This window comes from Anomalospiza imberbis, chromosome 1 (genome assembly GCF_031753505.1).
Source record: "Anomalospiza imberbis isolate Cuckoo-Finch-1a 21T00152 chromosome 1, ASM3175350v1, whole genome shotgun sequence".
Taxonomy (NCBI): domain Eukaryota; kingdom Metazoa; phylum Chordata; class Aves; order Passeriformes; family Viduidae; genus Anomalospiza; species Anomalospiza imberbis.
Window position 1 is genome coordinate 8,062,827 of NC_089681.1, and position 12,117 is coordinate 8,074,943.

General features: G+C 45.2%; 1 protein-coding gene across 3 annotated transcripts in view; it reads left to right on the top strand.

The window, feature by feature from the left end:
- The window catches only part of ST3GAL1 (ST3 beta-galactoside alpha-2,3-sialyltransferase 1), a 77,454-nt gene that overhangs the window by 43,667 nt on the left and 21,670 nt on the right, over positions 1–12,117 (top strand). For all 3 annotated transcript variants that reach the window (XM_068180570.1, XM_068180561.1, XM_068180577.1), the window contains exon 2: positions 8,304–9,082. In XM_068180570.1, coding sequence (XP_068036671.1) covers positions 8,771–9,082 — 312 coding nt within the window. In that variant the 5' untranslated portion in view covers positions 8,304–8,770. The remainder of the gene's footprint in view (positions 1–8,303; positions 9,083–12,117) is intronic.

The following is a 12,117-nucleotide window of genomic DNA, read 5'->3' on the forward strand; positions in this document are numbered from 1 at the left end:
ATTTAAAACATCAATGTGTCTGTGGGAAAGGGGATTTGGAATATATAAAAGAAAATTAAGTAGCCCCAGGGAAGCAGAGGTGCCATTTTCTGATTAATGGAGTGTGTGCAAAGCAGTAAGGCTCCTCTAAAATCACTTTCTAGCAAGACAGGGGCTGTGGAAGACATTCTGACCAGCAGCTTATTTTCCCACTGTTGTTTTTGAACACATCCCTGGTTGACCTGGCAGACTCCAACCTCTTGGCCAAAAATGCTACTGTTCATGACTTAGCTGGAAAGTTCTGCCATCCCAGTGCTCCTATTTTGTCCTGAAAATACTTGAATTGAGGATTGAGTCAGAGGAATGGACCATAAACAGGTCAGCAGTGGACCTGCATGTTAGGTTTGAATTCATCAACAAATCCAGGCCTTTTCCCTGGCCTCTCCCAGTTTATCTCATGGTTGTTTCCTGGTATGAAGATGAGGCTGAGTGCTCCCTTGGCACCATAATGACCTGGAAAACTTAAGACCAAGTTCCCACTGGCAAGCTGTGGTGCATTACCAGTGTGCTTTTCTTCACTGAACCTGGCATGATACCAAGCCTGGCTGCAGTAACAAAAGACCATTATATAAACAGTGACTTACTCACATTATGGTTCCCAGTGGAAATAAATTGATCATGAGTTTATCTCCACGGTCCCAGACATTCATGTGTTTCTGAATGATAAGTGATACCCAGGTGAATGCCATCCTTGCAGGGCTGGTGCCACCAGTGGAGGGATCTGGGCTCTCCCCACCCTTTCCCTTCACCACAAACCCTCTTTCACCTCCTCTTTTAAGTCTGGAGGTCAGGTGCTGTGTGAAGAGATGGTGGTAGGGACCATGATATTTATCAAAGAGGAGGAAATTTTATTGGGATAATGGAATGGATCATCAGCATTTTTATTCTTAGAGTCACAGAATCATAGAATTAGAGTTTGGGTTAGAAAGGACCCTCAAAGTCCAACACGGCCCCTCTGCCATGGGCAGGGACATCTTCAACTAGATCATTTTGTTCAGAGTCCCATTCTACCTGGTCTCCAACACTTTCAGGGATGGGCATCTGTCACCCTTCTGGGAAACCTGTTCCAGTGTTCCACCATTCTCGCTGTAAAATATTCTACCTTGTATCTAGTATAAGTCTGCCATCTTTCAGTTTAAAATAATTTTGCCTTATCTTGTCACTACAGGCCCAACTAAAGAGTCTCTCCCTACCTTTCTTAAGCCCCCTTTAAGCACAGGGAAATTGCTCTGAGGTTCCCTCTCTTTTCATAGTAGAGGTCCTTCTCCTCAAATTTGCTCTCAATCTTTTCATCCTGTATTGATACCTGGGGTTGCCCCTGTTGAACTTCATGAAGGAGGTTTTGGAGCCAGATTATCTTTCATGGCATTTGCAGTCCCATTCAAAGCAAAATTTCCCACTTGTCTTGAAGTCATGAGTACAGCCCATGGAAGACAGCACAATTAATCCTAGCACTGTGATTAGCACTGTGATTTCTCCAGCCTTTGCAGGAGTGAACTCTTGGAATGCAAGGGAGGAGGATGTGGTGGAGGAAGGAATGTCTTCACCATGGTGGGAGGTGGCAGAGATGGCAATTCTCCACACCCAAGGATAAGGGCAGACTCATGACCTTTCCAGATCCTCCAGCTCTTTCTTCAAACACCGCAAGGGAGTTTTCATTTCCAGACCACTCAGCAACAAGCCTGATAAAGTCTGCCAAGAGAAATACTTATTTTGAGGCAACAGAAGGAAAATTCTCCACCCAAGTTTCTGTTGATCTCATACACATCTAGCACAAAAAGGTGCTTGCTTACCCTGACCTCACAGACCTGTTACGTGTGTAGGCAGGGCAGGCTGTGTGAGAGTACCAATAGGGAGATTCCTTTTGGACCTGGCCAGCCCCAGCCTGCTGCCAAACTGCTCACTGATAAGGCACAAGTGGGTAATGATTTTTTTTCAGATCACTGGCACCTAAAATGCTGTGCAGGTTACGCTCCATAAACCATCTCCAGTTTTTCTTCTATTCACTGTGATGGATGAAACACTGCCCAATAGCTGGCTTCACATTCAAGAAGCATGGAGGAGCTGCTGCATTCAAATTTTTCTGAAGCTACTTTTTCCCATGGCGTAAATGCTCCTGAATGCTTTTGTTTTCCAGGCAGTGTTGATACAATTAGTTGGAGTTGCTTGGAGTGGACATTTTAATAAATCTGAGAGCAATATACCAACTACCTTGCCTGATTTCAATGCTGCAATGCCATTTGACAGTGGCAATCAAACAGATTTATGCCTCTCAGCATGGTCAGTGATGGGGCAGAAGAGTTACAGATCATTTTCTTACTGATTAAATGGCAGGTGAGACTTGGCTCTGCCAAGATGGCACATATGCCATCTCTGTGAGGATGTAATGATGGACAGGAGAAAGGAGCCAATGAGCTCTGAGAGACAAAATACAATCTGATTTTAATTAATCATAGAATGGTTTGTGTTGGGGGGGACTTTAGAGATCATCTAGTTCCAACCCCCCAGTGCTCTGGGCAGGGACACCTTCCACTAGACCAGGCTGCTCAGGACCCTGGTCAGACTGGCCTTGAACACTTGCAGGGATGAGGAATTATATGGAATCCATAATGTAATTAAGGGATGGATGGATGGATGGATGGATGGATGGATGGATGGATGGATGGATGGATGGATGGATGGATGGATGGAAAGGGATGTGGCAGCTTGGGCTTTTCCAAAATTGTGTCATGTGGTAGCTTTTGGTGCCGTATAAGGGCAGGGCTCACCTTTTCCTGCCAGAGCAGGGAACAGGCTGCAGTGGCAGAGGCTGTGCTGGGGCACAGGCAGCGCCCCATCATGTCTCCATGAGGTCTTCAATGCTTGGTGGGACTGACCTGCTGGAGCTGAGGGACATGGAGCAGGGGTATGACAGGGGGTCCCAGCATCATCTGGTTGAGATTCGCACACACTCTCTGTGCTCAGCTCTGACTGTCTGCCAGGCTGTCCTGTAATTCACATTCTGTCTCACGTAGCAAAAGCTCAGAGGTCTCTGGTGAGGTGTCAGACCAATGAAGTGTTTCTTTCTAAATGTCAGCCGGCTCCAGTCAGGGGGAGGCAGGCAGTGATGAGCCTGGGTAGGGCAGACAAGCCTGTGGTTTGGAGTGAAGCAGTTCCCTCCACTGTTTCTCTCCAGGCCTAGCACAGACCTGGGGTATGAATTTATGTGTGTTTTTCCAGGGACGTGCTTTTTGTTGTCCTAGAACGAGGTCTTTCACAGCTGCTGTGGGCCCTTGTGGGTACAGTAATGCAAGATTTAACCTCCCAGGCCAGGGCTTTGAGACCATGGGTTGCTCAAGTAGTTGTTCACAAGAAGCGTGGGCGGGAAAAAAGTCCTCAAATGGCAGAAAGGATGCTTAGGGGCATACTGTCGGTGTTGCCAAATTTATAACATTATAGTTGCCAGTGGCTTAGCTGAGAAACTACTTAATCTCTGTAGGTTTTACAGGGAAGGAATCTGAGCTGTGCTTCTGAAAACGGGCACTTGCAGTTCTGCTGCTGAGGCCTTTCTAGCACAGCACATCCTCTTGAAGCCAAAATTGCAACAAATCTTGAACTTACTCCTTCAAGTGTAGAGTTTCCAGCTGTAAAATACTGGAAGGTTCAAAGGTTGTGTGGTGGCCACCATCAATCATGAGAGAGCTGCAGCAGTCACACTGTCCTTTCCCAGATTCTGACAGGGCAGGTGGATATGTGAGTTTTGAGTCTAAAGGATTTTGGGACCTTTGAGCTGCTCAGGCCCTGCATGGAACACTGGCAATGTCTCTGTGCTGTTCCCTGTTGCCTTTGTGCTCTTCTGCCTGGCATGCTGTGTCTGAAAAATGCTGGCAACTTCAAACTTGAGAGTGTGTTTCACACCAGGGTTTTAATGTGAGTTACAGACCAGAAATGCTGGATCCTGAGCCATCAGCATCTAACACAGGCTAACAAAGATCCCCTCAACGTGGCGCTGGTACAAAGCACTTCTTTGCTAGGAAAGTAGGCATCAAAAAAGGGCCAAACACCAATGTACTGGGACATTTACAGAGTGGGGGGATGAGTGGTAGTAGTATGGTGATTTTTTTTCTCAATGTTTTTTCATTATTATTTTCTTCATGCATTTTGTCTAAGGTTCATCCATTAAAAAAAAAGTTTTAAAAAATTAATCATTGTGCTAATATTGTGTGTCTGTCCTTGTGTAATGCCCAAATGCCCTTCAAGCCCTGTATCCCATAATCTGTCCCATGGCAACATATCTCAGTGCCAAAGGCAGAGTTGACTCACCTGGGTGAGTTTGATGCCTGAGGCTGAGGTTGTGCAGGGCCAGCCCTGGGAGGGATGCAGGCAGGATGCCCCTTCTTTGAATTCTTGTGTCAGGTTCTCCTTTGGGATGGTGCCCTTGAAGGCTCCTGGGATGGGCCTGGGAGCAGCTCAGAGAGCATGCTCCTTTGTGGGTGTGCAGAGCTTTTGTCAAAGAACCTGACAAGTGCAGTGAGAATACATTGCATTAGTAAGTGGATTTGTAAAAAAAATATTTACTTAAGGTGTTAATAATTGCTTTATATTAGGCCATTGAACTGATGCGTTTTTATCTTTGTTGATTGCCAGATTGGCAGGGGACCAGGGACATTCTTCAGATTGTGAGTTTACAATGCAAATGAAGTCTATCTTGGAGGAGGAAAAGAAAAGAAAAAGAAAAGCAAAAAAAAAAGCTCTTCTTTCCTTCCTTCTAAAATGTGAGAAGACAATGACAACAATCACAATTGATTGATCCTGGTATCTTTTAGAATGTTAAATGTAGACAGAAGATTAAGCTCGACTCTCAAAACAATTTAATCACCCTGGACCCAATTCTGCATTCAGGACAGAGTTTGGAGGAACTTGTCTCTTCTTCTGAACCTGCCTCTGCTGTTCCCGGGAGGTGCCCCTTCGCATTTTCCCTGCACTGCACATCACTGGGTATTATCAGCATAAATAAACAGCCCCAGGGTGCACAAAGGTGCCTTTCATGGGGATAATGACATGGTTAAAAGAGGGGGGAGTGGGAAGGTAGCAGGCAAAATCCTGACCAGAAATAAGACCTTAAGCACCCAATCACTTAAGGTAGCTTAACCTGCTGCTTGCCTGGTCTGAGCTGGCATCTCTGTGCACAGGCACAGCTGCAGGCATGCAGTGCTAAGCTCTGCTTATCTCTCAGGGGACTGTAGCTGGGAGAGGGCTGGGCACTAAATCTTCCTACCTTAAGTCCCCAGAAATTGTTTCTGGGTCTGAGGACAAAATAGCCTGTTCACAGATGTGCTAAGGCTGAGGTCATGCCAGGGATGGTGATAAGGACTGTGGCTGGTATCATGCTACTTGTAATGGCTTAATTTAACTATCACAAGCAGTATCCAGAAGTGAAGTATTCCCAACAGCTGGGGTTGGCATCCCTGCAGGATTTCCCACACCAGTCCTTGACCTTCCACTTCCCACTACCTTGGTGAATCCTGTGGAAATGTTTTTCCAAAGATTTATGCGTCTTTTGTGAGCAGAGGAAGGGAGACAGACACAGGGATAGTCTGAGATGTGGTACAAGATGATGTGAAGAATAAAAGTAATGATGTCTGAGTTGTATCTTCCAGGTGTTTTAAGAAAGAAAGAAAGGAAAAAAAAAAAAGCTCCAAGACACACTGAACTCAAAAAAAAGTTTTACATTCTTTTCAGTCATCCATTTCCTCAGGCCCTAAATCTAGATATATAGTCCCTGGAGCCTGTCTGTCAGCGTGTGTGTATATATATAGACATATATATATATGTGTGTGTGTGTGTGTGTTTGTGTGCATGTGTGTATATATTTGTATATATATTTCTATCATAAGTACCTATAGGAAGCATGAACATTCAGAGGAAACTGTAAGTAGTAAGAATTAAAATAGAATATCCAGTTTTCATATCCACAAGGAAAAAGGGCCTTAGGAACTCTGATTTCTTACCTTCCCATCACATGCTAAAAAATCAGAATGATTAGGAATTTGAGGAATTTGAAAACATTGCAGCCCACTGTGTAAACACTGGTTTGAGTTTGGGTTTCTTCCTCCTGGAGTTATAAATTTTACCTTAGCTGTGTTACAATAAATAAATAAATAAATCTAGCGAAATGGGTGCTTGTTTTGGAGGTCAGAACTGTTTTATCAACAATACTCCACTTTATAGGCTTTTCCAAGAAAGGCTGGATAATCCCTCTCCCTTCTCCTCTTAAAAATCCAGCAGAAGAGCAGGAGCTGTGTTTACAAACACTGGCTTGGCCCAGCGCTGACAGCAGTGGGGGGTTGACCCTCCAGCATTACAGCCCTTGAATTATCCACTCCATAAATGGAAAATCAGTTTGCTTCTGGGATTCAGCATGTTTTCTGGGTTGTTAGAGGCTGTGTTTTTGCTTAGACTCACATCTGCAGCCAGGCTAGGAGAGCAAACGTGTTTGGGGCCGTTCTGCAGCGCAGACAGCAGCTGGCGTGGATGGGGCTGTGTGCTGGAGTTGTTTGAGCTCCCTTTCTGACTCTCCAATGCACAGTGCCAGCATCCCCATCAGGTCTCTAAGGTTGGGATTCCTGAATTTTACCCGGGAATACTTCAGAAGATTTCTGGTTAGTGTAAAAACTTCCCTCTGCAACATTAAAGTGAATGCAGGATGGCTCCCTGCTTTAGTGGTGCAAGGAGCCCAAGCAGATGGGGTTAATAAAGCCCTTTGTTATCCAGCCTGACCCACTTGTCAGCCCTTGAGCTCCTATAAATGCTTGTGGAGGGGCCAGACTTAAAATAAATCTCGAGGCATTTGGCAAACAGCAGCTAATTGAAGGGCACATGCTGCCCATCACGTGCTGAGGAGGAGAAACCTGGGGCAAAGGCTTAAAAACGAGGTCTGAGGTTCCTGTTTTCGGGACTGGCTGTATGGGACTCTGTAAATATTTACACACCACCTCTAAAATCCAAGCTGTTTCCAAGGCGCTGTGTCAAACCCCCTGGAAAAGCAGCTCCTCGCAGGTCCCCAGGAGAGGAGCCAGCAGGAAAGCTGGGGATGCTGCAGCTGCACTTCCCTCGTGTCTGGATGAGCAGCACGTTTGGGTGATGCAGTGAGGGGGGTCCTGCCTCAGTGCCATGCACAGAAATGGGATAAAATGATGAGGGTTCATGGTAGCAGTTGCAGTTTTGTGGCTCTTTGCTGGTCTGAAGCCTGGAGCTGAGAAGGGAATGAGACTTCTCTCACTGGGCTTTCACTGTTCATAAATTGCACGTATCCTGACATGGTTGCTTCTCTGATTTTTTTCCTACCTTAAAAAAAAAAAAAAAAAAAAAAAAAAAAAAAAAAAAACAAAAACAAAGAGTGTTATTTAAGCAATGGCACTTTTGGGACTTTTTGTAAACATCTGAAGTTTTATAAACAACATGTTTTTCTTCCCACTAAACAATGCCTGTCCCACAATGGCATTCCCACAAAATACTGTGGGATTAAGGGATTAATTTTATGACTTTTTAAAACTTGTTTAAATCACTGCTGCCAGGCAGGGAACACCAGGAGGGAAAGGGAGAGCAGCTCTGGGTCCCTCTGTACCTCCAAAGCAGCTCTGTGCCTCTCTGCCTAGGCTGGGGTCAAGCTGCTATCACCTACCTTTCCTTGACAGAAAAAAGAGCAATTTTCTATGTGAAACAAACACCGTTTATACTTTGAGTTCCCCTGTTTGTCCCAGGACATATGAGCTGGTTTTGCTTGGCTTTCTCTAATCTCAAACACAATCCCAATCCTTAAGAAATTAAGCTGGCTGGGGAAAGAAAGAGAAAAGGACTGATTCATCTTCCTCTATCCTGCTCCTCCCTCCTTTGCCGGGTGCTTGCTGTTCAGCTGCTCTGAGTTATGAATACTTTGCTGCATATCTTGTGGCTATCAAGGTCAGCCTGAAGGAGGGAGGTGACTCATTGTCATTCAAATAGCTACAAACTGTAATACAAATAAAGCCAGAGCAGAGCCAGGAGGCTGATTCAATACAAAGAGACTCTATGTCCACAGGTCGATGCTCTGCCCTTTCCAAAATTTCACCCTCACACTCCTCAGTGTGCAAATACTGGAGCAGAGCTTGAAGCCAGGGCTGCTGTTTCGAGGGCTCTGACCTGATCAGAAGTTCTGGGATGGGGAGGGAAAAGCAGTGGGAGGAATGAAAAAAAAAAAAAAAATCTGACCATTTTTCTTTCCTTTTTTGTCTGTGTGTCCCTAGGTTGCAAACTTCTCTCCATGGCTTAAATGGACATTGGAGCATGTCTCTCTGATGGAATGTACAACCTCAGATGATGCGATCCTTCAAGAATTAAATTCCAAGAAAAAGAATACAATTCTTTCTACAATTTGCTTGTTTTATGCATGGCTTGCTCTCACACACAAAACCTGAGTTTTAATTTCTGTATGCAGAAAGACAAGGGTCTGTCTTCAGTAAACCCTCACCAGGAGAGGTTAGCAACAGGACACAGAGAGGTGGGAAGGAACTTCGAAGCACTGTGAGAAGGTGAAAGGAAATACCCAATTTGGGAAAGATGAAGCTTCTCCCTTATGGCTGGAAGTAGTGGAGTCAATCAGTTCAGCCTGGGGTGGTAACTGGCAGGCACCTGCTGCTGCCTTTCCTGTTGCCTTACGTTGGACCCTGCGCTGCTCTCGGTCAGCGGTGGGGGCAGAACCCGAGGGGCAAAGATGGTTGTGGTGAGGAGGAGGAATGTGAAAGTGTTCACCTTCGCCTTTTTGCTCATCACGGTGACATCGTTCCTGCTGAACTACACACACCAGGTGACCACGACCACCTGGGACCCCCGACATCTCGTCATGCAGTTTTCAGAGCAAGTACAAAAACTCTTCAAGTACCCCAGGAGACCTTGCAGCTGTCACACGTGCATTTCAGAGCTGGGACATTCCCTCTGGTTCGATCAGAGGTTTAACTCAACTATGCAACCTTTCCTGACCTCACAAAATGCCTTGATCCCAGAAGACAGCTACAGGTGGTGGCTGGTAAGTGGGGGGTGTGGATACAGCCCCGGCTTTAGGTGACAGTGCTGGTGTCAGGCTTCCAGGGGTGCCAAGCACATAGAAAGAGATGTTTTCCACCCAAAGCATTTGCTGTCTCTGCTGACAAGGCAGAGGTGGAAGGAGTGGGTCTTTGTGCTGCTGTTCAGCTCGGAGGGGCTTGGAGTGCACATTCACTTGCTCCAAGCTAGAGAAGTCCCTGACAGAGTTAGGTGGTAGATCCAGAATTTGCAAATGTCAATACTGTCATTTTCTCCCTTCTCTTCCAAAGACCAGGCTTTGTAACCCCTCTGTTTCTGCTTCAGATGGGCTTTTGCCATTCATTCAGGTGGATAATCAAACTAATTGTGAAGTGTGTGATTCCCCCAGTGGCTCTTCCTACCATAAGATATGTAAATAATTAGCAGGATTAAATGGGAAATTATTTATTCCATGTGTATGAGAACATTCTCTGTTGTGGCTGATGGTGTAAAACAGATCTGGAAAGCTCATGGGTGGCTGTGGATCACTGGGAAGGAGCAGCCCCAAGTGTATCCTTGAGCAGGGTGGTCCACCTACCCCTTGAAGCCTGATCCAAGCATCCTGAAAGCGAGAGGATGTTCATAAAGCACAGAAGGGAAAAAGATGCATCCTGTTGTTTTGTCTAACAAAAGCCCTTTTTAAGCTCTCTTGAAACAAGATATCAGTTTTCTGATTTACTTGTGGCTGTGCTGCTGAGGTGCTAAATTGCAGGTTCTGCTGCAACAACCCCAGTAAAATCACAGTTTCATTGCACTTGTTTTCCCCCTCTTCTGGAAAAAAGAGTCCCCTGTGCCTTTCTCTGAACCCACAGCAGCCTGCAGCGAGCACAACCCTTGTTGAATTCTGAGCTTTCAGGCCTTCTCTGGCATCCTGAGGGGTTCTCTCCAACAGGGACCCACTGTTGCAGTGGGGACATTTGCATTTTGGAGGGGATGTCAGGTGCTGTGGCAATGAGGCTGTATCAGATTTATCACTTCTCGCTCCACTGGCTGTTGCAATTAGTGTTGAAAAATAAATGCCACTAAATTCTGCCATCTTTAATTGTTGTGTAAATGATTGCTTTATGATGAGGCTCTCCTTCTTGCAATGAGTCTCAAGTACTCCAGGTGCTGTATCTTTTCACTTGCCCCTTGGCCATGACTTTGATTTCCCATTGCTTGTGGTTTTTCTTGCAGCTTACAGACACTTTTCCTTCTGGTCCCTGTGTTTGTTGTCTGGGCTTTGCTGGAGCCTTGAGCAGGGAAGATGGCAAGCTCAGGTCCTTGCCCTTGCCCTGGCTTGAGGCTTCACCAGGCAGCTGGGCTGATCTAACAACTGGCAGTTCTCAAAGGAGTGGACATACCCCAGATTGAGCTCAGCAATGAGGGAATGAGGTTACTCATGGATACCATGAGCAAAGCCACTCTGCATTCTGCACTCAGAACTCACTGATTTAAGCATGAGGTTTGAATGCATTCTGTCTTAGGAAAGAAAATAAAAATAAGAAAAAGCTTGGGACTCGGTACAGAAGTCTGAATATGTAATGCTCCTTCTTGTAGTGAAACAGAAAAAAAAGAGAAGCAGTGCTTCCTTTATTTTTTAATTTACAGAATCAGGTTGGAAAAGACCTCTGAGATCATCGAGTCCAACCTATGACTGAACATCACTTTGTCAATCAGACCAGGGTACCAAGTGCCACATCCAGTCTTTCCTTAAACACTTCCAGGGATGGTAACTCCACCACTCCCTGGGCAGCTCATTCCAATGTCTAATCACCCTTTCTATGAAGAAATTCTACTAATGTCCAACTTAAACCTTCCCAACCATCACTTAGACTGTGTCCTCTCTGCCTGTTCCCTGGGAGAAGAGACTGACTCCCACCTGGCCACAGCCTCCTTTCAGGTTGTAGAGAGTGACAAGGACACTCCTGAGCCTCCTTTTCTCCAGGCTAAACAACCCCAGCTCCCTCAACCTCAGTCACCTTGTAGGACTTGTACTCTAGACCCTTCACCAGCTTTGTTGCCTTTTCTGGACTTGCTTCAGCACCTCAATGTCCTTCTTCAAGTGAGGACACAGCAATCGAGGTGTGGCCTCACCAGTGTGTTAAAAATTCAGCTCAACCTGAAACAGATTCTTTTAGAAGAGGTTTGTTTCTTTTTCAGCAAAATGAAAAACACAGACTTTCAGAACAGCCAAAAGTCTCCCCTCCCCATCCCAAACAAAAGCTGTTCATTAATTTTCAGGGCTGTCTAATCATGTTTTAGTGTTTTCATTCTTTCATTGTTCAGATCATTTTCAAAGAGAATACACCACTTCAGAATACAAAATCAAAGCAAATTTTTTTTCAGATGATAAAAATAAACCTTCTAAGATTCCTAGACTTTTTCAATCTTCAACCAGGATGTGTGAAATATTTTGATGTCCCCCATAACTGCATTGTGTATTGGAAGTTTTTACTTACTGAAAGTCTTTGCCCTAATGTGTAGTAGATGGAGAAAGCTCCCTGACTCCTCTGAAAGATGGTTTTGGGTAAATCCCAGGCATGATGTGGCCTCACCTCCTCATTGCAACTGATTCCTTATGTACATGTTGCTTTGGGTAATCTTTTCCAAGAGAGTGCCATTTCTTCAGTAAATAATTCCCAGGTGCATCCTGAGGGCAACTCCCTTTTCGCTGTTCATTTTTAGGCTCATCTTCAAAACAATTCTGAGATTTCAGCCAGTCTTTAAGAAAACATTGCTCATGGCCATGTTTCACTCTTGTGTGCTTTGCCAACTCAGTAATTTGTGACTTTTTGCTATATTTGTACATAAAAATGAGCTATGAGGAAACCTGAGATTGCTTGAACTTCATGCAGGGGGAGGAATGACTGTGTGTTCACTCTCAGGAGCTGGTTTCAGACAGTGTGGTGGTTTTGTTGAGCTGTAACTGAGGCTCTGAGATGCACTGGGGCTCTTTATTACACGGCTGTGACTTCTCTGTCATGGGGAGACCTGTGTGATGTGCTGCCCTAAAAGCAG